The sequence below is a fragment of the Tyto alba genome, unplaced genomic scaffold, assembly GCF_018691265.1.
Source record: "Tyto alba isolate M040663 unplaced genomic scaffold, T.alba_DEE_v4.0 Super-Scaffold_27, whole genome shotgun sequence".
In the NCBI taxonomy this organism is placed as follows: Eukaryota; Metazoa; Chordata; class Aves; order Strigiformes; family Tytonidae; genus Tyto; species Tyto alba.
In genome coordinates, this window is record NW_024881301.1 from 6561140 (window position 1) to 6588120 (window position 26981).

The window sequence follows — 26981 nt, forward strand, 5'->3', positions numbered from 1 at the left end:
CTATAGCCTAAGCTATCCTAAACATTACAGATTTCCAGTTACAGGGTTAATGGTTACTACATTTAAAGCAGAAATAGGAGAAACCTGAATATGTTCACCAGTCTAAAGGACAGCACTAATTCCTTGGAGAGCTAGAAGTTAAGTTCTTACCTTGGCTGCTCGAAGCAACATTTCACGTTCCTCTTCAATCTTTCTCTGCTTTTCTAGGTGATCAAGCTTTTCAAGAAATCTCAGCTGTGCTCTAGTGTCACTAGATACAATATATCTGTCACTCTCCTGGAAAGAGAAGTTTGTTACAGACAACCAGACTTTTAGATACACCACTACAGCTAATAAACCCAATGGGAACAACCTAAAAAGAACAACAGTGTTTTTTCAAAGCTGAAAAGTGTAGGTCATAGGTAGTCATTTACACATTTCCTCTCCACTGAAGCATGTTTCCTGGCACGTGTGACTAGAAAGATGTTACTGAACAAGTGACATTAACAACATCTAGTCTATATTGACTGTAACAACAATAAAGTCTAAGTCTAAAGGCTAAAATTTTGTTTTAAACAGTAGCTTCATATCCAGTAAACATATGTACAAGACTGTCTTCTGGACAGGTTAAGAGGAAAAAAAAGAATTGTAAAGCAGTAGAACATCATATCCTTTCCCATTTAAAGAGAAAAGGGTGAAGAAAAAAAAAAAAAAGACATTTTAAGTTTCTAGTGTTTGGTGTTCTAGTTTCAGCCATTTAGTCCAGAATTTGAAATAAACCATACCTGGCATTTCCAAAAAGAGGTTTTATGGAATGGGGAGGGGGGTGGTTTAGAACTAGTTATAATGAATCTTGGGGGTGGGAAAGTGACATAAATTACATATGGTTTATTATAGTTTTAGGAATACATATTTTTGCCTCAGTGGATGCTTTCAAGTAATGTAATACTTTATGTTGAAAGATGACTTGTGGAAGTCATCTGGGTCAGCCCACTGTGCAAAGCTGGGCCAGTGAATACTAATGAATAGTTCCAACAATAACGGGACACACATGAATCAAAACAAGACAGTAGTTCTTTTGATGTAAAAAATAACAATCAGTAGTTTATTTTTCATACTATTTTTGCTCTCACTGGAAAGTCTGAGTTTAGGTTCACTTTAGATAGGAAAGATGGCAGAGAAAGGAAAGATCTAAAACATGGGTCAACTAGCAATGAAAAGTTTGGTTTTACTATTCTGCTCTTCCAAAACCAGGCTATTTAAGCCATGCATTGGCCAGAGGGCATTAGGCAAAACAAGGCAGGGAGCCTATTCCAGATGAGACATGTCTCTGCCACCTGTTTGTACCACTCTTTAATGCATGTCCTAGAGTCATCTTCTTTCTCTGTTACTTTGCAAGCTTGTCTTTTCCTGAGAAACTGATCCTTGGGCTTTTACCAGCCAAACCTTCTATATACTTTCAACAACACTTCTTTCTACCCTACCCCAGTCTCACACTTTAATGAAGCAACGTCAACACACAACTATTCTGGAATAAGCACAGCATATTTTGCAGCTATATTTAAGGCAAGGGTATATTTTAAGTAAATAGACTATCAGTGACTTCCGCTGCTAAATTTTTAGTTTTCAAATACAGTATACTCAGACTCTTCTTCCCACACCCAGTCATATACTTTTAGAAGCCGGAAGGAAAGTAAAAGTCTTCTTGTGGGGCACCATTGTCTCCCAATATGAATTCTCACAACCCAGCCAGAGCATGAAGTCAATCCCTCTTCTGGTATTAAGTTTGGTCCTTTCCAATGAGCCACCACATTGTCACGTATCACTAGTGGTGGCTCAGATCACACCACGTGTTGCAACCAAGGAGCCTTTCTTTCCCAAGCAGAGTCTGTGGCTCTGAAAAGTGTCCAACAAACCTTTTCCCCCTCTTCTGTTACTGCTCGAGGATTTGTTTTTTACACAGCTCCCCACAAAACATACATTATTTTGAGTCAGTCTCAGTACATTAGTACAATTTGTTTCAAAGCAGCAGTTTATAATAATTCACAAACATGCTGTGATCCTTTTAAAAGGACAAAGAAAGCTGTGTTACCAGAAGATTATTTTTTCCAAAGTTTACAAGTGTTTCGCTTTGGAATGCCCAAAGTCAGAGTCAGATACTCACATTTTTAAAGCCAAATCCAATGCCAATTAGGCATAGGGTCTCTCAACCAGAAGCAATCCAATGCACTACTATGAGCTTATATGGGACAGGAAATCAGTGCATCCATAACAGTATTTCAACTCATCAACAACTAAATTTAAGATACCTTATTTCTGGAATTTTTAGAAGAGGAACACCTGCAGTTATACTCTGTACTACTCAATGAACTTGTTCTCTGTGATCATTTAGCACTGAATTGCTTAGACAGAAAACATTATATTGCATACCTATTCAGAACTTATAGCCATTACTATCTGAAGCAAGTTGGATTCAGTGTTTGTCCATATAACAGTTCAACTTCCTCACATATGGTCAAACTGTCCCCAGCTACAACTGTGCAATCCCAACAAAACTGAACTTACAAGTGTAATTGAGGCCAGAATTGAAGTTACTGATAGATAAAGCACATAACCACAATACAGAGCACTGTTAGATTTCTATGGACCATAGCTGAACTTGTGTATCTTACAGTTAAAAAAGTAATTTCTACTTTAACTGAGCTAAATTTAATCTGGAGTTTAATCACCAGAAGTGAAATAAAGTTTTTGTGCTACCCAGAAAGAAGCTATCGCTTTCACACAACAATAGCACATTAGTGCATCTATACAATCTTGTTATAAAATTAATTCTTCCACACTTTTTTTTTTCCTCCAAGAGAAATGCATACACTCAAGACTTCTCCACAGATGTGCTCTAAAGCACAGCCGATTTCTACCAAAATTTTTACATCAGGTTTACACATATTTGAAACATGCAGCACTGAAGCAAAGCGTTCCCAGGTATGTCTTTAGTGAGAAGAGAGCTGACAACAAATTCAAGACCAGTTATACACCTTGTGTGGGATTTGCAACTTCCTTCCTAGATTATCACATACCTGTAAATGAATCTGAAACCTGTCTAAGGCGGTTCAGCACCAGGAATGTATTGCATATCCAGGGGCAGAAAGGAAAAACCCACATACAAGGAACCTGCACTCCACTTCAGTCCACCAGGAGGAAGTTGGAAGAATCCAACAAAATCTGAACAGTTTAAGTCATGTTGAACAGCCTTGATGAAGACAGAGCGGGAACACAGGCAGTTCATTGCAGAGGCTCAGCTACTATGTGGGAACCTATTAAGCTTTAGATTTTATATAGTCAACCCCTAAACCAAGTCAATAACAGAAAAGCTTGTGGTAAGTTCTTCGGCATGCTGCAGTTTGATGGCGGTCCAGGGTGGGTGGGAGGCTGGTTGTTCTCACATCTAGGCCTGCTCACTCCTTCGCTACATTTAGAGCTTACCCCTTAAACCAGTGCAGCAGCCACACTATGTTGCCCTCCAGATAATTCAGTTTGGGGTTGCAGTGCTTGGCTGCTACTGCACACAGGGTAAATGTTTTCATGGAGCAGTGTTTACAGCACAGCACCATGCCATGCCTCTCCAAGTCGTGTGCTCACCAGCTCCAAACACAGGAGCATGGCAGTCATCTCATGTTGTGCTGAGCCCATCTACATCAAAAATGGTTTTTAAGTACTCTACTGTTTAGTTGTCATTATTAATTCTGGTCTTGGTTATCATATTATATCACACGTACGCTCGTATCTCGGCAGTTCTCCAGATTATAGGAGGGAAGCTGCCGAGGAACCAAACCAGCTAGCTAATTGCTTTTATGGTCTTACTGAGGTACTATAAAGGCACTGCAAGAAGAGTTGCAGCACAGAGATCAGCTTACAACAATCTGAAAGGCTATTCCTGCTTCAGATAAAGAGATCACCATGATAATTTTATCCTAATTAAGTTAATGACTTCCAATTATATACTTTTTTTTTCCCCCCCTTCTTGTATTTATCAAAAAAAGGGCAAAAGTTGGCAAGTCTACATGGTGGTATGGTATGAAGCTTCTACCCTGCCAACTCTCTTTCTCTCTACAGGGCTACCCATCAGATGTAAGCTGCTTGACATGAGCTGAGCAAACTGGGAAGAAGAGCTTCAAGAGTATGATTCCATGAAGTACTGGCTTTTTACACCAACTTCTACCCTCACAATAGTTACTTTGGTTTCACCACACCTATCCCTATTACTGTGTGTCTTTTTGTAATGAAGATAGGCTAATAAACATACAGGGCAACCACCCAATCCTCTTGAAAAGGTTCTGGATAATTCTCTGAAATACATGGAGCCCACACTGCACACTGGTACCTACCAATAGCCTACGGGGAAAAGAGGACGGGGCAAGGACTGGGGGAGATGGAATATGGGGCTGTGTAAATACATATATAAATACATCACAGGGCTCCAAAACCCTGTAGTGTTCTGTTCTTGAACTTAGATTTCTAAAAGCTTGTCAGCATCTCTCTCAATAATATTACTCACAAATGCAATCTTGTAGGACACTCCTCCGTAGTATAATACCATCTTCCTAACAAAAGAGGACACTTGTGCCTCTAGGATTATTATGCCCATTACTTTTTTGTTTATTTGTTTGTTTTTGAGAGAAGAGGAAAAGAAAGCAAGCTTATTGCAGTCATACAATCCTATCATTGCTTCTGGCAATTCAATCAGACAAAAACTATCAGTTTTTCTATTGCTTTTGTTCAATGAGGAAGAAATCAGTCCTATCAAACCCACTGTCCAAAAACATTCCCTTGTGTCCCTGGTGTCTGAAAGACACCAAGTCCTACTGATTACTCAGGACTTCAGCTTCCACCTCACTTTTGCTTACAAGCTCTATTGGATCTCCCGCTTTGGAAAGACAACACAGAACATGTCCAGATTTCTAAAGACTTCTCATAAAAAACTATACTTTTTCTATATTGATTTTTTTTTCTACTGCATCATCTTCTGGCAAGGAACAGCATACTCCAACTGCTCCAGACATCATTATAAATACTTGGAAGTTTCCAAATAGTTCCTGCTCTTTACTACTGCTTCTCCAGTGCTTAAAAGCCTATAAAAATTATTCAGTACAAAAATAACTCCTATCCCATCAGTTAGCTGCTCTTGTTAAATTTCATTAAGCATAAAGTTCCTGTAAAAAAAAACGTGAAACAAACAAAAACTTAACAGTTGACAGATACATCTGCTTCTAACTTCCAATATTTTTCTAAAACAGCTTGATAGTGAAAAAAGTAAGGACTAGTATCTTGTTACTGAATGACAAAAAAAAAGCCTCAAAGAGCTATTCTGGCTACTAGTAAGCTATTGCTTCCCATTTGTACCATATGTGCATCTTAAGGGACACTGCCTCACCAGAACCCAATATACTTTCTATGGAATGGAGATAATACAGGGTTCCCTCCCCTCCCTCTCAAGTAGCACTGATGGGAAAAAAAGTTCCAGAAACTTGTAAGATCAAAGGGGTCTCTGCCCTCACTTGGAGCACTTCCTAAAAACAAAATACTCAATTCAGTTTCCCAAGGCTTTTGACTCAGCCAGTACTGCAGTTCCACCAACAGTAAATGCATAAAGCAAACACAAATCTATAAATCAACCCGACCACCAAAACCATTCTAATCCAGATTTTGTATAACAGCCACTGCTTCTATGGAAAAGGAGAAACGCATGCATTTACTCTTATGCTGGCTTTTAAGAGCACCTATCCAACAAGTTGAATAGAAAATGTAAGGAATAGTTAGAGGCTATAAACAGTTAAAACAAAACCAGCCTTTGGTAGATACTGAAAATGCACATACTGCATATGATGTGCCTATACTTGGAAGAGGTTTACCTTCAAGGCTGCAAAGCAGGAAAACTTTGGTGCAAAACTTGCTTAATGATTTCCTTTACCTTATGGGTTGATACTCTGTGCTGAGCAATTACAGTTAGTTTTTCTAGGAGCCCTCGTAGTCTCTCCTGTGTAGCGTGGGAGATCAAGTTCACAACATCAGAGTTAAGTTCCATAATGTCATGCCTTTTACCTGTGGAAGCAGAGAAAATCCATTACGTGTTTTAGTAGTGGCTGATAATTGAAATAATTAGCACAGCAGGTATTCTGTTCCCCCTGGAAGTCATACCCATTATGAATAAAGGTTTGGAGATTATGATTTTCCTGGTAAAGTCACAACTTCAAAGATCTCAGACATTACATTAATAAAACTTAGCCTGGAGCTTCAGAAAATATAGACATTGTTTCACTTAGCCTCCAGAACCACTCTCCTTGCAAGGTCATTTATAGGACAAAGTTAATAAGAACACAAATCAAGCTTCATGTTCGGGGAGGGGGAGAAGTGGTAGCTGTAGAAATTAGTGCCATATTCTGTTAATTCCAGTAATTAAAAAAAATAGAGAATTACATTCTGCCCTGCTTGACACTGTGCTTGTTAACAACTCATGACATTTATTCGATGAGCAGGGATGGTTTTTGCAGTGTACTCCAGGCACACGGGACCCTCCCACCTGCCTCTGCCGGCTGGCACGGGGCAGGCCGACCCAGCCATCGCACTGCAGCAGCTCGGACAACACAGATCAAGCCCAGTCAGGCTCATCATGCCATCACCTTCAACCTTTTCTCTCGGGCTGACTCTGCCTCTCTGTGTTTTAGCAGCTGAGACTGAGGCTGGTGACGGCTCCGGGCAAAGCTGCCCCAGCCCCGTGCCCAGAGCTGGGCATCACCTCCGCCACCTTCCCGCGGCTGCAGGCTGCCGACAGAGAAGCCTTCCCATGGTTGACACCATCGATCACTCAACACAGCTCCATCAGGACACCTGAATGGCAGCAACATTTCCCTGGTAGGCACAGCAGGCAGCAGTTTCACATGCTTCACACACCGTACCCGTCAGAAGCGCTTTTCCTTGCCCCTCACTGCATTTACAGTGGCTGTAATACTTTATGATGCAATATACAGCACGCCTTCAAAACACATTTCAGTATTTATTGCCAAGTGGAGTGTTAAGAATGGATAAACAGTATACTGTAAAAAAAAAAAAAAACCTAATCACCTATTTCATTTGCCTTTGCCACTCTAACTGAAAACAAATAACAATCTCGCAAGACAGGAAGAATCTATGCTTTCCCAGATATAGTCAAAGTGTTCTCACTATTTGATCTTGGCCAGTAAGCATTGGCCTATACCTTAGCTGAGTGCAAAGCTCATTTTGTTCAATCACCTTTCAACACTTCCTCATCAGTTTCCCACTATACTACCAGAATACTGAAACATCAGCTTAAAGACAAAACAAAATCCCCCCAAACCTCAAGACCTCCCTCCACACACACACACACACACACTTCCTAAAACAAAGAGGGCTCAGTGCAAGAGCAGAAGCATTCATTTTCTGAATTGCTGTACTCCCTGACAGCATTCCTTTCCTCACAATCAAAACGTGTTTCATTTACGACATGAATTGTTATTATTAATGTGAAACAGCTACCATGACAGCCATGAAACAGCCAGACTTGTATTTTCCATCTTTCAATGAATTGTCTTCCCACTCCAAACCAGACAAATATTCTAAAGTACTTTCTCTTTATGTCTTTGTAGAACCCTGTATTTTTCCTTGTATCTACTTCCCACAGGTAACTGTTTAACTCTCTACTGAATTTTGAGAAAAGCTTCTAGGCACCAGTTTCAATGTCTACTTTCCCTTTTCCCCTAGTAGCACAGCACTTACTTCACTCAGCTATGCCCCACACAGCTCGGGTGGCACATCTGGCTAACTGATGCAGGATGTACTGAGGTAGCAGATCACATTTGCAGGTTACATGCTCGTCACAGGCTAGCTGCTTAGTTTGGACTAAGAACAAGTTGCATGTAGGAAGACTTTGCAATCAAGTAGTTAAACCACTGTGACAGAATTATGACTGCACATATGAACTGCAGACCCTCTTGAATGTTCAGCTGTAAAACTCACTGTTCCAGTGTGGCAAGCTACCAGCCAGAGAGCACGAGCAAGGAGTTGAGCAACATTCACCCAGTTCACTGTAGACAGCAGTGGTACCAATCAGTGTGGTGCTATACAAATGCATGCTCCCTGCTCTGACATAATGTAACATTGCTAAGCAACAGTTATTATTTTGCTCAGAAACTAACAGCTGAGATGATACAAACACTAGAAACTTCCTATTACAGCTTAGTCTCAGCCATTCAATATACATTCCACAGTATTATTAACCAATACAAACAGCTTTACCATCTCTTTTGCATAAAATAATTAAATGTTTTTCCATAAAGGGAGTCATAAACAAAGGTCTGCCCTGTACATATTGGTAGTTTGAAACTTCCTCCTATTCACATGGGCAGGATCTGTAATGTTGGTCAACAGAGTACCTGTATATGAACAGGCTGAGAAATGCAAAAGCTGTTAGGAAGCTCAGTGTAATGCATCAAGTTAAGTGCTGCAGAAATAGAAAAGCACACTTAAGTGTTTGATTTGACACTAGCATCTATATGGCTGTTGTGTGCTCCATTAAGAGTAATAAAGTTGCTCAGTTCTCACATGTAAAAGTGGCACCGATTTTTTTTTCTGGTTGTGCTTCAGACTATTTCTAGGTAAAAACTTAGAGAACAGTTGTTTCCTACAAGGGGAAGTAAAAACAGTATATTTTGGTAGAAAAAACATTAATTTAGATGGCAGATCTTAATAGTTCCAGCTCCTTCTTCAAAGATTGGAGGCTGGCTGATGTAACAGGCAAGGAAATACTATATCCACACATATTTGTTACGTACGCTTTGTTCTCACCTATGTTCAAGATCTTCTTCTGAAGCACTTCCGAGGAGAGAAAAGGTTCATCTGCACAAGAGCGGATCACTGTTCCAATAAGCTCAGAGTTTGTTGCCAAAATGCACGCGTTCTCCTCGTTAAGACTGACCCCAGCCATAGAAGTCACATCATTTATGTCATCTTCATCTCTACTAAAGAAAAAACCAACATTTTATGCTTCCTTCTGAATGGATACAAAAGGAATGCCTCTTGACTACCAACAAACAGCCACTTCCCGTATCTTGGAGGCCACCCCTACACAATAGATGTTTAGTGTGCGTGTGAACAGGGACAGAAGCTTTCACACTTCACTGAAGTGCCTCTCAAACCTCAGCTTGGCTAGTGACTCAGTTGCTAGGCATACAAATCCTTCACATGAAACTGAAATTTTGAGCAAGCTCAGAAAATAAGGACTGAGGTAAACCTGGATTAAAAGCCTCCACAAGCCCCCTACCCTGCACCACCGCTCTTACAGCCTGAAATTTGTGCTAAAACTCTAATTCATCAGGTGGAACCAAGTGTTGAATTAAGTTGAATACTGACTCGAACTTACAAACAAGCCCATTTTCTAACCAAGATGCCTATCTTACAAGCTGAAGCTTACAGTACGAGCATATTAGCATAAACCTGATCTTGACTTTCCTTTTAGTGTGTTCTCTTAAAAATAAGATGCAAATGCTCCATGTCAAGATACAAACCAGACCTTGCCCTTTGAGTCAGTCCTACCACACAGTACTTATGTACGCACCGGGGAAGATGCTATGCTTCTGAAAAACAGCAGCAGAGCTTGGTTTTAACATCCCACTGTAAGCTGGATTCTGCTGTAGTAGCTTTAGTCTACATGTTCAAAATAAAAACTCAAGCCTGGCATATTTAGGGCTAACATAACTAAGACTAGCTATAATCATGGCAAAGCTCATGTTAAGCAAATAGCCTGTATGCCTGAGCATTTCATAAAAAAAAAAAATATCCATTTTGTTAAAATACGGAATTAATTTGATATGGGAAAAGTTTTTGCAAGACTTTAGCAATGAAAATACATACGTTGTTTTCAACTAAGTTTACATCATCAAAAGAAAGTCTTTTTTTGCTTCACAAAGCGACAAAGGCCCTATAGGTGGCTTCAAGGACTTAGAACCAGAACACAACCCAGCATTATTAATACAGACACGTAGAAGCTCTCAATCTGGAGGTCTCTTGATTTGGAAAACAAAAGAAAACAAAAGCCAAAACCACACACACACCCCTCCTGAAAAGTATTTGCTGGCAAGGTTTGATAAAATTAATCTTCAGAAAATACTGTGTGGCCTACATAACTCTTGAACAAGGAGTTAGTCAGAAATTTGCCATTATTAGGTGAAACGGGATCTCTTGAAGGCTGTCTTCTGACCGGCAACAGGTAGAAGCTGAAGTTATTAGAACATGGGTTGGGTTAGAGCAATACTCAAGAGACACGAGAAAGTGTTAGGATTTTTTCTTAAACTATAGATGCATTTTTCCCTTTGAGTTTCAATACGTTTCTGTGGCACAAGTCTTCTCCTACAAACTTCTGAAGAGAAGCCTGGCTAGGAAAGAAGTCCAGACTTCCCCCTACTCCTCCTGGCATTCGCTTGTGTGCCCTCATGGCTAGGAGTTTCTATGTGATTTATTCAGGGAAAAGGAGATGCAACAGATTCTCAAACCTGCTTCACTCATTAAGTCTAATTAGACATAGCTTCCTGACTAGGCTTGTGTCCCAAATCTATTGCACTAAGAAAAGCATTAAACCTTAGGATTGTCAGAATGGTTAAGTGATCACAGTTGTGATTCAAAGATACAGTTTAAGTCACCACTGCCAGAACACCTTCCCTCCTCCTACCCCTTCACAACCTGCAACTGAGCAGTTCCAAGCCTATACTCATGTTCTATCAGCTTAACAGAGACCCTGATCTTTCAAGAAGCGTGTAAATGAAACTTCACTGCATGCTAATTGGGTGCTAACTGATCTTCACAAGCACACTCCAGTTTCCTCTTCTTAATGACCACTACAGAGAAGTCTTTGTTGGTGGCAGAGACAAGAATCCCACCAAAGTGCAGTGACTGCCAGGGATCTGCTGATAAAGGAGATTACAGAATCAGCACAACTATCACCAAGAATGTAGATCACAAGTTACAAGAGCTGCAGATGCTGGAACCTGACGTTACCCCAATGGAGCTGTTTATGGAATCCAAGTAAGGATGCTTGCACCTCAGGTACAAGTGTAAAGCATGCAGTTTCAGTAAATAATTTTAGCTTTTATTCTGGACACATACTCCAAATACTCAAGCAAGAAAGAGGTAACATTTCTGTTACATCTATTCACCTTTCTACATATACAAGTTTCAGTTCTCTAAAACCAGCCTTTTTCAGGTTACCATTTTCTTTAATATTCCCATGCACAGTCTCTCCTGGGAGTACACACATAAAAGAGATAATATGCAAGCAGACATCTTTACCTGCACTATGTTTAAGGATCAGTTTTAACTTCTTCATTGTGGGGCTTAAGTTTGCATTAAGTCACCAAGTCACTAGCCTTGATGAAAGATTAATTTGTACCTGCACTTATTTTACTTAACCCAAAGAAATTATCATTACATTTCCTTCAAAGTAGTGCTCACAAAAGATTAATGTAAGTTTCAGAAGCCATGTTAAGTTTGTACTTTTTATTATTCTTTTTTCCTTGCTGTTCAAACAAAACCTCAGTCATTTTATATGAGGTATCATGTACCTGAAGTAAACTAAAAAAATCATCCTACGAAAAGATAAAATTTAAAATATTACACAGTATACATGCAGACATTTCTGCTGGATACGGATTTGCTTTCATTTTCAACAATTTCTCTGCAAGCCCCTCTTCTACACCACTTCCTTTAACGCTTTTTGCATTTGATCATGTCACATCCAAAAATTTCAAAAACTCTCCCAGATGTTATAAGTCTATCCAGTGATTTAAACTTATCAGGACAAGGGGGAAAACAGAACGTAGAGGTCTGAGCATTACCGTGCATCGACTCAGGTTTGACATTTATACTGAATATTCTACTGGAAAAGAAGCCCAAGCAATGCAGGTGAACACACAGCTGTGCATTAGCCTAAACTGGCTGAAAAGTGAGTCTGTGGCACCCTCTGGTGTTTGATCAACATCCATGTCCTCTTCCGAATCCATCTTTATTTACTCCATTTTATACAACAGTCAAAGGGAAAACTAGAAAGGCACGCTTAATCCAAACCTCCATGCACCATCATGGGATGGAACAATTCCAGCAGAGCAAGAACCACCAGTGCTCTCCACCAGCACGGGGCAGGAGGAACAGCTGCCCAGATGTTCTCTGCTGTCTTGCTCCTGTTTGTCTGCTACTTCAGATTGCTAATACCTTCCAGACAAAACGCAGAAGTCCGAGTTGTATGTGCTCTGGAGAACAACTCTATTAAATAGAATAGATGCAGAACAAATATTTGAAGATGATAATATGCCTTATTTTCTTCCAGGGTGCTCTCTAGCATATACTTTAAAGAAGTATGTAGAGCAGTTTATAAAAATCTTGATAAAGATTTAAAGATTATAAAAAAATTCTGTATAAAAAACAGACTGCCCTTTACAATACATGCCATGGGGCAACTGAGTGCTAGTCATGCCCATGCTCAGCTGAAATAATTTCTAGGAGGTTTTTTTTTTTGATTAACTGGGGAGGGGAGGATCACCATTTTTTCTACTGATCATCTTAAGCAACCTAAACCAGCCCATTAAAGAGTAGACAAGGTCAATTTGCAGCTTATTAAGTATACCTGAGTGAGTATTAAGTTCTCGAATCCTAACCTAACCTAGTCACACCATGGCAGAAGGAATCAGGCTTGATGACACACTGCAATGAGTACACCGTTTGAAGTGTCACATGTATGATCACATCAATTACAAGAACATGCCCTCTGCCCATAACTAATCTCATTGCAAAACCTAGAAGGGGGCTTCTCTGCCTCACGCATGATCAGCAGCTGACAAATCACAGGTCACAAAGAATAGCTGTGGTGGGAATACTGAAAGATGGGACAGAAAAGAACAAGCCACGTCTTCCTGGGGAACATCTATTGCCCATGCCAGATTACCCTATGTGGTGGTGCTGGACCTGCTTGGAGAACAGAGACACATGACTTGAAACATCACTACCCAAAATTACATCCCAAATTATGTTCTGAAGTATATTTCACAGGAACTTGAGGCAGCTGAACAGAGATAGTGCTTTAACATCAGCTCTTCATTTCAGCTTCTGGCTACCGATGTCTTAAGTGTTCACTGTATACTGTATGTTACTGTAAACAACAGCTCTCTGTCTGTATCAGTGAACAAAAAGCTGTAGCTTTCAAGAGATGAGAAGTCAACTGGTCAACAAGACAAAGGTGTCATGTCCGCTTTTACCCCTGGAAGAACAACTTCAAGCTTAGCTTAGAGTCATAAAACCAGTAATGCTTATGGCAGTCTGTACCTCTGTTCCAACATTACATTTCAGAGTTACAAAAATCATTTCTGCTTTTGAAAACTTAATCAGTTACCAGAATTAAAAGCTTTAAGCACTCTTGTAATTTAAAGGCCTAGAGAATATGCCAGAAGCCGTAATTAGAGGTGTAGTCAAAGACTTTCACCTCTACATACAGGGACAAGCTTGTAAGAGGAGCTAATAGAAGATTTCAAAATACAGAACAGAGCTTTAGACATGTTACCAGCCAGTCCAAATAACAGTACAATGTTATCTGGCCACCTGTAAGAAACAAAGGTTATATCAGCTTTAATCCTACAGAGAGCTTTTAATACAAGGTAACTTTGCTTTAGATTAGTTAATAGCACTTACAGGACGGAGAGCAATATGCCTCTTCTGCAAGTGAAAAACTGATACATATTGATGGACACTGTTTATATAATTACACTCTTGTGATAGCATGATGAAAATCCAACCTCATCATGGCAGTTTTCTTATATTAAGAATAATTAACATCTGCTATGAGATCAAAATTTTTAGGTTCCCCCTTCCCAATTAAGTATTATAACATGAAAACCACCTATCATAAACAAGGTTTTAAAGACAGTTGCTTTTATTTGGGCTCCGTTGCCACCTCTATACTTGCTATCTGTTCCTTCCTATAGTAAACTTCTGATACAGTTTATTTTTACCTGAAGGATGTTGCTCCATTCTCTTTTATTTTAGCTTTCGGAACAGGAGAGGCTTGAAGTGACAGAATTTTATTTCCTGGCAGGGTAATTTTTTTCAGAATGGAACCTAAAACAAAACAAAGAACATGACACAATAGTAATCCAGCTGCTAAGACAAGTGTTTAATCAGTTCATACCTCTAACAAAGGCTGCTGCAGAATTAGTAACAACAAATTAGGTCCACCTGAAAACCAGACCCTCTAGAGGGTCTGTATGGCCAAAACCCCTACACGCTCTCAGCAAACACCCTCCTCTGTGCTGACCAGTGAAAGGTTTTATGAAAACTGGCTGGCTGAGACAAACTCACATTATGCATCAACCTGGACCCATTGAAAGAAAAATCTAAGTCTCATGAAAGGATGATCAAAAGCATCATGGTTTAAATGAAGTTCACTGCAAGGAGCTTACTCACAGTATTTTAACAAGTACAAATGTTTGATTGACATGCTTGTGACAGGTGCCAGAAGTAGACACGGCACTGAGTTTCTTATCAGAATTCCAAGAAGACAGTAAAGATGTCCAATTTACTGTACAGAGCTTACACACAACCACCTTCTTACATTCCTACAATCTACCAACAGCCTGCACTTATTTCTATACCTCAGCAGCCCTCTTCCTTCTCCATTAAAGAGGTTCCACTTTACCTGCAGGAAACTGGTTAGTTTGAACAAGTGTATTCAGCGGCATCCTTTCCTCAGCAGATGCCTGTAGGGTCAGTGTTGAGGGTTGCGGGAGTGTGGATATTTGCTTTACGATGGTTCCCGATGGTTGTTGAACTACCTGGAAACGGAATATCCAGTATCAAGAGAAGAGCTAAACGTACAGAGAAGTAAATAGCATCAATGTGTTCGTTTAGCCAGAAGTGCCACTGGGCATGCATGCATGGCTAGCTTTCAGGTTAAAACAAGTAACATGCTCTGAAAAACTTCACTTTTTTTTTTTTTTTAAATTATTAACTTCAAGACAAGAAATCTTAAGAACTGGTGGTGAGCTTTAAGGTGCAGCTCATTCAGTGAGCTCTAACAGACACTTCACCCCTACTCTCTATTGATAACCATATTAGACAAGTTTCACTGAGTATTACACAATCCATTACACTAAGAGGCTTTTTTCTCTGTAAGTCTTGCTTAACAGACTAACAATTGAATATTGAGTCTGTCTGACAGTAAGTTCAGAAGGGCAGGTATCCCATATAACTAGTTACAAAGAGAGAACACAAAAACAAACAGTTATAAGTCTTGCATTAAATCCTTTTCCTGACAAGAATTAGGAGTACACACTATAAAGTTACTAAAGCATTTTTGGAGCCACAACATCAGTTGTAAATTGAGATGCTGAGTTTCAAAGTGTTAAGCAAAAGTACACTGAACACATCAGTTAGCGGGAACATGAAGTACCAGCTAACACCACCTATAGTGAGTAGAGCCTCTATACAAAAACATCAGTACACTGCTGAAGGGTAAAAAGGAAGGGGGTTGACAGTTTTGTTTAAAGAGGCTCTTGAAAGAAACAAAACCAGACAGCAGGATGTCATCACAACACAGACCTACAGGCACAGCCCATAAATACTAATTCTTCCTCTTCAGGGGCAGCTATTAAAATGCAAGAAAGTAATGAAATTGCAGCATCCCTAAAAGCCTCATTTCTAAGCCTCCTAGCTAGCAGAATGCGGGCTGCAGATTTTGAATCATCCTTTGGAAAAGTTCTTGATTACAAGTAGTAGAAAGATGTGCTTTTACCAAAGCACAGAACTATCAACATTTTCAGACTGAATCCTATTTTTTAATCAGAAAAAATCTAGTACAAAGGTATTTTCAGCATCAAGAAACCACTTTTTCTCCTCTACATCTTTTAACTTCAGGGAGTCTAAAGAGTGCTTGCACAGCAACACTGCACAAGTTTAATTAAAGAATTGACATTTATTATACTTCAGAAATTAAGCTGTCTCCTTCTGTCATCTAACTTCAGATTTATCAGTAAACATCATCAGCACAGGCATCACACAATCACAAAAAAAGGTACTTTGTGTATCAAATAGTTGAGGTACACCCCACCCATCCCCATATTAATAGCATCATGGTTTGGCATAGCAGCAGCAACATGGAATAACTAAGCTGAAGGTGGTGTATGAGAACCAGGCAACAAACAGACAGTTCTTTAGAAGAAACATAAGATCCATAAGAGGAAAGAACTAGAGTACAGGGACAGACTGTGGACAGAGTCAGGGCTCACACCTGCAGCACCTCCTCACAAAGTAGTACGGGCACTGAACATTTGCTTCCATGTGTTTTTACCAAAGCACAATTTGATCTTTCTGAAAGATCTAGCTTCCATTTGCTGGAAGTTGCAAATAATGTTAACAACATCATTTCTATGTTCAGATAATCAGTGAGCCAATGACGAGCTTGGACAAATTACTCACAGGCTCTGCCAGCACCCGCACTGACATGCACCTAGGGATCCCCCCTACCACAGTGAGAATTATATTTCATCTTCAGCATGCAAGACACTGAAACAGCACAGGAGGAAACATAAGCATTCAGGATTAAGGTACAGCCGACAAAAGAGCAGATATAGGCAATGTTAAATCAATAGTATAGGTGGAGATTGGGAAATAAGTCAAGTAACCAAGGAGACTAAATCAACGAGAAAGAGGATTTGTTGGCAGTAAAGCTAATTTTCTGTTTGCCATGCTAGCTGCTAGACTAACAAAAGCTAGAAGTCCCTGGGACTTGCAACAGGAGAGGGCAACAATCCTAGAAATTCTGTCAAGGATCTAATGCCAGAAAGAAGTATTACAAAAATAGGTTATATCTGTGAGAAAGAGTTATTGTCTCTCTTCATCAGGTTAGCAGCAAGAAAAAAATAAAGAAAAGGGACTGTTCCTTTGTGCCCCACTAAATAGGTTGACAGAGACACCAGAATAAAAAGCACAAAGACTTTTAAGTACAAAAAATGCAATGCAACAACCAGCTGACAGCAGAGAGACAGCTGCCTGAGAAAGACTCCGATTAGCCTTACCTGAACTTGTTTTACATTCATAAAGCAAAGTTCGGAGATCAGCAGAGAGATGTTGAGGTATCATCATACACTACAAGAAGTATTACTTCATGAAGGAAGCCTCACCAGCTGAATACAAAAGCATACATCCTGGGCAAAAATCTCTTGAAAAATAACAGAAGAGACTCTGTTCAAGAAAGCTCAGCTCTGAGGGGACTCAACACTAACAACTCACTAAGAACATGTAGCTGGAACAGCGCAAGCACTTCACTCCTTGCTTCAGCTGTCAGCAATGTCCAGGGAGTGTGTCTCACTGGTAATTGAAGAGGCTACACCATAAAACTCTTGCTCTTTATGCTTAACATGAAGTTGTAGTCTCACAGCAGTCTTCTCGCCATTGGAGGCCAGGGGCTGGTAATGTAAATTTGCATTTACTGTGATTTAACAAGAAACAAAGTAATACTACAGCAAGATAAGATTTATTTCCAAGATGAAAATTCTTTCTAAGCCAGTGCCCTTAAATGAGGTTGTATTGAGAAAGTCACCAGAACCCTTCCAAACGGGCAACTCTCACAGCACAGGCATGTGATCAATCCCAACAGCATCCCCAAAGAACAGGTCCCTTGGTGTCCACCACACAGCCCCAGAGTTTCCATAATCATGCTACAGAAATGAAAGTTACGTGTTGTATCACTCCAGTCACAATTTTTACATTAAAATATGGCAGCGTTGCATTCTTAAGCACCACCAACATTACAACAGAGCTGGCACATGAAGGTTAGCTTTACATTCCTCAAGCACAAGAGACCTAAATTAGAAATGGACATGCAGAGGGAGTGTAAGGCTTCAGACAACCCTGCGGGCTGGAAAGGAAAAGAAATTTCTGGCAGCATTGTATGGACAGATTTGCACAGCTGGCATGTGCTGCTTTTCAGCTGGCAGCAGAACTCTTCTGTTTAGGGAGGGGAGGTCCAGATTTGCTTTCTTGTGGGAGGAAACAGACCCTCTGTCCTTTCAAGGTAAGGCATCAGGGAAGCCCCAGAAGATGCAGCCGCTTTTAACTTGCTCTTTGTGCAAGTAGGTTGCCTGAACAAACACCAATATCCTGATATGGCTCAGCAGTGAAGTGGTCAACTCAGCCCTTCAACCATATCCAAGACCAAAATTAAGCAGGTATTTTGAAGAGCAAGTATTTTAATCACTGTGCCTGGGATCTACCCAACTGAGGATAAAAACCATGTTTGTATGCAATTCAATGTTCGTAAGGCAAAGCAAAAAGCAGCAATTGCAATAGGTTGCCACACTGCGGTAGTAGAGGAGGCAGAAATTATTTCTTGAGTTCACCAATATCATATTCAAGAAGTGTTTCGACTCTCCAGTGTAGAGTTAAGCTTCCTCATCTATTTGTGCAGATGGTCAACCTTTCCCCTGGATTACATGGCTGGCTGTGTAGCCAACAAACTGCTCTCCAGCCCTTATACAACCTAAGAAGCCCTCATTTTCTTCTGGCTGGAATTTCAAATTTAGTCCTCAAAGACAGTTAAGGGTACCAACTCCTTTTCCAATTTGGCTTTAGCTACTACTATCAAAAACTGTCAGTGCATATGCTTGATAACTGTTTGGGGTTTTTGTTATTTGTTTGGGTTTTAAAACAAAAACAAAACAACAGAAAAACCTACTCATAAACAGGACCCCCTCCATACAGTTGAGTGCTTCGTTCTTTTTAAGCAAGTCTGGAAAGTTGAAAAGCTGGTAGCGTACGCTCTTTATTTAGAATGCAGGATTCTTGTAGTACATACCCTTTATGCACTTTCAAAGGAAGAAAATTTAAAAAGCAGAACATTTTAGGGGTCTGAACACTGTTAAATCAAGTATGTACAATAAGTAAACTACAAAGGAAAATCACACACTAGATTCCCTACTATAGGGTCTACCACCTTCGTAGGAAGTCTAATGTTTTCCCTTCTTTTAAGGAAAAAATCTTTACAAGGAAGTCCTATTCAAGAACTGAGTTCCTTATCTGCCAAGGGGAAACGATTCACTCAAAATACCCGAGAACATTATTTACAGGTTGACTAGTTAGCATACTACCCTGTATCTCAAACATCCATAAACCAAACCTAATATATTTTACAACATTGCTCTTTTGGGTATACCAGTGATCCTCAGTTTGTTGGTATTTAAAGTTAACATTAGCAAGAAGTTAACCTGTGCCAAGAAAAGAGATGTTAACACATTGCTTTTGAGGGTATTGTTTTAATAAGACATTTATTCCTCCTGGAATTTGTTAGCTAATGAGGCCTGATAGAAAAAGCTCACTTTCGGATGACTTCATAATTAACATGTCTTAGTAAATTTGGAGGTCAGAACTCTGCTCTGAAAAGCTCCTTGAGCAAGTTCATACATCTCAGTTAACATATCACAAAACATCATCAAGCCACTTGTGCCTGCAAAGTATCCAGGGTAGGAACTACCAAAGTAGAGAGACTATAATCCCTGGAGGCTGGCTGAGGCACAGCCTGAAACAGGGCATCTCATAGTAATTAACATAAGCAAACCATCAGCAATTTCTGTTTCTGACACTAGCATTTCCTGCCTCTTCTTTCAGATGCCAGCCTAGTCTGACTGCATGCACAGCAGGGGTCAGAATTCATGTTCTCTCGTGTCTCAAGCTCGATATTCAGTCTGGTAGAATGGTGGTCAGCATGTCTTGCAAGAGATCGAGTTTACAGCTTAGCTTTAGATTCACCTATTCAGCAAGGGCTCAATATCCCTACACTATGGCAAATGTAACTGATTAAATCATGACAGACTAGATTCATATGTTAAAAAAAAAAAAAAAAAAGAGCAAATTGGTATCCTCTTTATAAACAGTAAGAGTCAAAGTGATGATCAAGGTACTGGGAAGCCTGCCATACAAGGAAAGGCTGAGAGAATTGGATTTGTTTGGCCTTGAGAAGAGAAGGCTTAGAGGAGACCATAATAATGACATTCCAGTATTTAAAAGGTGGCTACAAAGATGATGGAGACTCCCTTTTTACAAGGAGTCACGTGGAAAAGATACGAAATAATGGATACAAACAACTCCTGGGGAGGTTCCAACTGGACACAAGGAGAAAATTTTTCACAATGAGAACAATCAGCCACTGGAATAATCTCCCGAGGGAAGCAGTAGATTCCCCATCATTGGACACTTTTAAGATTCAGATGGACAGCATGCTGGGCCATCTTGTCTAGACTGTGCTTTTGCTAAGAAAGGTTGGACCTTCTTGAGGTCCCTTCCAACCTGGTATTCTAGGATTACGAAAGTAAAGAAACCCAGTTACAAAGAAGCAGAGAAATTAATCTTACCAACTGTTTCACTTTAACCACCTGCTGAGCACCCACTGACTGCGCAATGACGGAGTTCGGCTGTGAGATTTTAATACTGACTGAGGTTCCAACGACTGGTTTCAGAGGCTGGAGAGGGGTTGTTACTGAAGATGCCGCCATAGGGACCTGCACTGGTTTTGTGGACTGAAGAGATGATGTTGCTACTGCAGAGGTGAAGACTGGCTTGACAGTTTGGACAGCAGTCAGCCCTGGTGTTGCTATTGTTGTGGTGAGGACTGAAGCTGCAGGCCGAAGAGGTGCTGTCACCACTGCAGAAGGAACAGGCTTCATGGTCTGCAGAGAAGCTGTCGCCAACATGCTGGCAATGACTGGTTTTATAACTGGAGAGGCTGTGACTGCTACAGAGGCAGACACTGGTTTTGTAACTGGAAGAGAAGTCGTGGCTACTGTTGAGGGTGCCGCTGCTATCAACGGAGCTGGTGCTGCAGAGGTACCAGTCAAAACAGCTTCTTGGGTTGGAGTTGGCTGCTGCATACACTGCTGGATAAAGCTCTGAGCGTTGGGCATTAGCTGCCGTAAGGCAAGCATGCTTTTCTAGAAGAAAAATGAAAAAACACCGGATGTAACATCAGCAGCCTTCCAGAATACTGCTACATTAGCAACTGAATCCTCATCTTCCAATTTAATTTTTCATGAGATAATAAATTGCTTATTCCAAACAAGTTTTCCTAGAATCCAGGCACCTGTAAATTGATGACGACACTGCTCAGTGAAGACCACAAGATACACCAGCACGGGCTGAGCAAAGGTCAGCACTCACCACAGCTTCACTGCATGCAGAAAATCCCACCTATAGGAAAACTCAGCCTTAACTTTGTTCCTATGTTTAGATTTTTCAATTTGGAATTTACATTTCAGAATAATACCATTTTAACTGCTTTGCTACCTCAAAAATTTTTGCCAAAACCCCCTGCTATATTATAACAGCTGTGTTTATTCCATGGAGCCTGTCTGACAGAGAACGACAAATTATCCAAGGAAGTCAGAAACAAGCTCTGAAGATACCAGCACTTCTATACCAATACAGCTGTATCTACACTAGGGGGGGATACCAGTTTAATAATGTCTGTATAGCTGCAGCAGCACAACTTAAGCCAGATAGTTTTCTGCAACAGGAGAACATTTGTAAAGGTATCTGGCAACATCTCATTTTTACTACAGCTGTGTTTGAGAAGGTTAATGGACAGAATAATCTTCAAGCCCTCTACAGATTTTTCTCCCTGACTATGTACAATCTGTTATGGCTCAGGACCAGGGGAAATCAGTTCTGCAAGCTACCTGTATATTCTCACAAACCCTTTTATACCCCTTGACAGTTTTTTAAGTTTCTAAGTCTCCAGCATAGTGCTGTTGCTCTGGGCTTCATGCAAAAATGTCTCACATGTTAATATACCAAGTGAACAAATTGTTTGCGCATCTGGACCTTCTGCAGCACACCTATCTTTAACATTCACTTCCTTTTCTTTTAAAAGGCTGCTCAGTTTTCCTCTTGCTCCTGATGCAATTTATTTACCAAAAGCATCCAGCACAGATTTAAAAAAATCAAGCAGGCTTCACAGCCAAAGTCACTGTACTTTTCCACCTATTCGAACAGACAAAACAAAACATGTGCAACAACTTCATCAAAAACCCACAGCTTAAAGATAAGGAACAACTCCACAGAGTCCTCCCTAAAACTCCACTTCACTATCTAAAATCAAATTGGCAACAAGCCATATCACGTCTTTCCAGACTCAAGCTGCAGGCATTTCCCCCACAGACAAGGCCAGCACCCATCCCTGTAGCACCTTCAAGAAATGCTCCTGAAGTCAGCTTCCTTTTGGCACTCAATCCTGTCACAGCTGCCCATGGTTCCAAACCAGATTAACTGGTGCGTATCAACTACACACCCTTAATGTATTTTGGAAAAAAGCTAACGAAGTGGAAGATGTTTTAAAGGATGGGTAACACTACAAAGCCAGCTAACTGACCATGACAGTGTCCAAATGTTTCTGAAGTCACAGTATTTCTTTGTTTATACAGCATGCAACAGGGAGGGAGCACCTTGTCAAGGATTAGGGGGTATGGATACAGCAAAACAGAAAAGCCTAGATAATACCAGTACCTGGTAGAATGATGCAGGAGAAACGTGCAAAGGCTCTGCTGTGGTGCCTGAGCTAATAAACCCTTGGGGGACCCTAAGGAGTGGAAGCATTAGCAAGGGTAGTGCAGCCACCCCCCCGCTTCTGTGCATGAGCTAATCTGGGGCTATCAGGGCTCACCAGTCCCAGGCAAGGTCTAGTTGTGACAGATTTAGGCTGGGTCTGTGAAGAGCTACTGAGGTTCACCCATTCTGTTTCAGGAGCAGAGCACAGCAGCACCTGGCCTGGCCCCACACAGGCACAGCCAGCCCAAGTCCCTCAGGGCTCATCAAACACAGCCTTGCAGAAAGCAGCTGTGCTCCCTCTGAAGCCAAACTTGCCCTGGCAGTTAGTAGAGCTCTGCTGAGACCCCACACAGCTCATAGGAAACCTCTGCCAGTCGCACTGACCCTGCACTCGCAGCCTGGTTCCTTCTGTAGCCAGAGCTGCACTGGATGCAGGAAAGCCCATACTCTGAGCTGCTTGTTTTTCTGGCTTTTTCATGGGCATTTAAGAAGCCTCCAGGAAATTAAACAGAGAATAAATGATCAATATGAAAATTTTATATCAAGACCTGTAGAGATGACTCTGGTCTTCTGAACTCATGGTACACTTGCTAACAAAGCATTCAAAGGCTGCCACTGTAACAAAAATATTCATCCCACACTTGAACAGATTAACACCAGACATCTAAAGTAGTATCAACATTATCACATGCATTGTTATATGTGCTGTCAAATACTAAGGAAGAGGACAAACTCCAGAAAACCTCTGTCCCAGCTTTACCACTCAACTATTCTGCTTTGATTCTCCACCACGCCTATAATAAATGCCAAGCTAAGTACAGATCTATTAAGCCTGACAATACTGTGTACACTGCAATTAAGTAAATGTAACCAAGTTTTCACTGGGAATTAATGCTTGCTGTACAACAAAGATGTTAATTTTTATTTTGTCAGTACCAATCTACCATATGATTAGAAGCGTTAAGAGACCATTTTTTAATTTGTGTGATTATTTGCTTGAACAGAGGTAGAGTTGTCCTGGGTTACTTTTTCTAAGATGCAGTAGTCTTTTCAGACCCTTTCTGGAGAAAGGGGTGGGGTTTTTTTTCTGCCTCCAGTTAAACACAAACCAGCAAACAGATATATAAGTCTATGTAGATTCTCTGAGCTTAAATACTGCTTAAGCTGTGTACAGTCAGAAGAGCTAAAGTTTTGATGAGAAAGTAAAAGTTCATCTTAGTATAGCTACTCTACTGTAGATGCACCAGCTTCCAAAACATTAGTCTCCACTAACACCTAGAGGGTAATTAAATTCCAATTTAAGAACACAGTGTAAATTACTCCTCTGAATTCCTCTGTCCCCCAAAAATTGTCTTTCGTGGAGCAAGTCACACAGGATTAGGGGTTATGCACGTTTTCCTCAACTGACCTGAGCAAATACCTATTTGAATGCTCTGACTCTCCTTTTCTGGTTCTCCTCCCCCCCCTCATTAAGTATATATATATCCACAATCAGACACTTACCTTGAGAAAAGGAACTAAATACGGTTGTGGAGACGACTTGAGCTCTATGTATAGCTTTTTTGTAAATTCTTCTGGTTCAATTTTTGCTTCCTAAGAGGAAAGTATAATTACAATGGTAAGTTATAACCGTGAATCTATCATATTTTTTTCCCAGATGTATCAAAACTTCATGGAAATTTACATTATCATGGAACTGTTAGATTTCAGTACTCAAATGCTTTTTTCCTCCTGTATTTTTAAACAAAAGGTTTCAGGATAGAATGGTATAGTAATGTAGATATAGTATTATCAAATCAAATTACTTTCTTCAACTACAGACAGTTAACACACTTAAGGATACTTCTTCGAACATCCATTCACTGAAGTGAACTGATAGAAACAAGTTTATAAGTAGCACTGATCCTTTTGAGTACCTCATTGTTATGCAGAGATATTTAAAATCCACTACAGTAGTTTCTTCTGTAAAGGTAGTTTATCTGCATAAAGATCTATTTAAAGAGACCAGAGACAAAAGACAACTCAGTAGTTTTTGTAAAACAATTCTAGTCTAATCCATACATAGCATGATAAAGCAGAACACTTAACATCCTCTTTCAAAGTCAGAAGAAACCGAGCATCAGAACATCATTTCTGCATACCACTATGGGAAATAGTCCTCTGGCTTGCAGAGTACAGTCTCCTTTCTTAATGCTTTCTGCTCTGCCCCAACACAAACACCTGACTCAGGGGCTTGGGAGTGTTAGGAAGCTGCAGCAGACTTCTGAGACCCCTCACTCACTGCTTCAGTGCCACCACAACGGGGCTAAGGTGGTGGGTAGATCCAGACACTGCTGCCCTTCCTCACCTTCCCAGGTGAGAGCCTACCACAGAGTCACCAAGAACATAACCTCCTCCAACTAGGTACAGACACACAAGGAAGGGGAAGCCCAACATCAATCTCTGTCTCTGCAGAGAAGTTACTCCTCTCGCCCATACTCTCCCCTTCAGAACAAACATACCAAGGAGCTATGCGATCAGTGCAGGGGTCTTAAGCACTGTATATTCACAGATAAATAGAACCTAACAGCTCTCCTACTTCTTCATTTGATCTGCTGCCTGTTAGGTCTCACTGAGCTGTGGGTACAGGTCACTGAGGTCTCACCAATACAGATGCAATGATTTGGTATGCTACATCTCAGTGCATACAAGGAGATTGACACCCACTTCATGAGACACTGCCTTAAGGACCACTGTATTTCACAGCTGCCATTTACTCATTTCCTTCATACATACAAAACATTAATTTATTTTTCATTTAAATCATATACACATACTGAATGGCAGAAGAACAGCATTTTTAAAAAACTACAAAAAGCAAACAAGTACACAGTTACTATATTAATGTCTGGTAACAACTGCTCTTTAAAATAATAAAGTACTGTAAGCACAAGAAAGAACAACCCTCTAGTATGTTTCTACAAAAGGTGAATAGTTCAGCAGGAACAGAGAGGCAGAGGAATCAAATTTTTGCAAGGCTGCATCTTCAAACAATCTGCTCTATGAAATTACACCTCTGCCTACACCACACTTTTCTAGACTGAAAAGTCCTTTGGTACCACTGGCAAAGCCATCCCCCTCCACCAGCTCACAGTCTTCTGCTACAGTGGAACAACAAAAGAGCAGCACTGGTCAAATTACAAGAAATGGCAGGAGAAATCGTTACCAAAAAAACCCAGCTGTGCTGGGGTACAGCACTAAGCAGCATAAGGAAGCCACCTGCAAGGAGAGAGGCTGGCAGCCACCACATTACTTTCTCCATCCCACTGCCTAAAGACATAGATAATGACATGCTTGTTCCACTGGAGCTTCACTATCAACCTGTAACTCATTTCTGTCTTGGAGTAAAGCAGTACTATGGACTTAGCTCTGTACTACAACCTCTGTGGTAATACTCCTGCCATTGATGACTCTCAACTACAGTAACATGAAAAAAAAGAGCAGCTCCGACCCAGTAGCTGTGCTAACACTATCAGCTCCTCCCGCTGGCAGTTACCTGTGTGCATAAAATGAAACAGGAATGTGAGGGGGGAAAAATACAGCATGGGATCCAGTACAATAAGAGCTATAATGTAAGACTCAAAGAGAGTCAGATGTACTCAGCCACAAATCCAACCCTTCAGCTGTTTAAAAAAATAAGACAAAGAACAAAACTATGAAGTCAATGTCAGAAACAATACACAAATTATGCAGTCTTTTTTTTAAAAAAAAGTCTCACCAACAGATTTTGCACCAGATTCTTCACATTCTGCCCCATCTCATGGGCTTGAGGTCCACTACATGCCAGTTTTATTAGCGTAGCAAGAAAATTTCTGCATTTCTTCACATTCTCTAGCATCTCCTAGCATGAAAATAAAGAGAAGACTGTTAGATGTTGCACTGCCTCTCCAACCTCTGATGAATATAGAGAATGCTAATTTTTAATTAAAAACTTTTTTTTTTTTCCTCCTTACTGCAGAAGCGCTGGTCTGTGCTACTGTTGTGCCCTCTGCTTTCACAGAGACTGCCTTTTGGGAGTTAGCTTGTGCAGGTGGTCCTGTAACTGGAAGTTTTACAGGTGTTCCAGTACTCGAAGGCTTTACAGCAGTAACTGTAGTAACACTAGCTGTTGCAGCTGCTGGCTGAAAAGAAAAATTAACACTTTGGTTAAAAAGTCTAACGTGACAAACATACTGTATTTTGCTAGGGTATAAGATAGCATCCTCCCTCCACATTATTATTTAAAACATAAATAAACAATTTTTGTCTTTTTTTTTTTTAAGTTTGGATTAATTTGCTTTGAGAGGCTCTATTTAGTACAGTAAGTGACAGAATCCCCGCAG

At 40.4% G+C, this 26981-nt stretch overlaps 1 protein-coding gene across 1 annotated transcript in view; it reads right to left on the reverse strand.

Moving 5' to 3' along the window:
• Nucleotides 1-26981, reverse strand: part of TAF4B (TATA-box binding protein associated factor 4b) — a 73606-nt gene that overhangs the window by 26165 nt on the left and 20460 nt on the right. The window contains exons 4-12 of the mRNA XM_042798274.1: nucleotides 26613-26780; nucleotides 26378-26500; nucleotides 24124-24213; nucleotides 20433-21008; nucleotides 14726-14861; nucleotides 14043-14148; nucleotides 8839-9011; nucleotides 5948-6078; nucleotides 151-276 (exon numbers count right to left, since the gene is read on the reverse strand). Of these exons, the coding sequence (XP_042654208.1) occupies nucleotides 151-276; nucleotides 5948-6078; nucleotides 8839-9011; nucleotides 14043-14148; nucleotides 14726-14861; nucleotides 20433-21008; nucleotides 24124-24213; nucleotides 26378-26500; nucleotides 26613-26780 (1629 nt within the window). The remainder of the gene's footprint in view (nucleotides 1-150; nucleotides 277-5947; nucleotides 6079-8838; nucleotides 9012-14042; nucleotides 14149-14725; nucleotides 14862-20432; nucleotides 21009-24123; nucleotides 24214-26377; nucleotides 26501-26612; nucleotides 26781-26981) is intronic.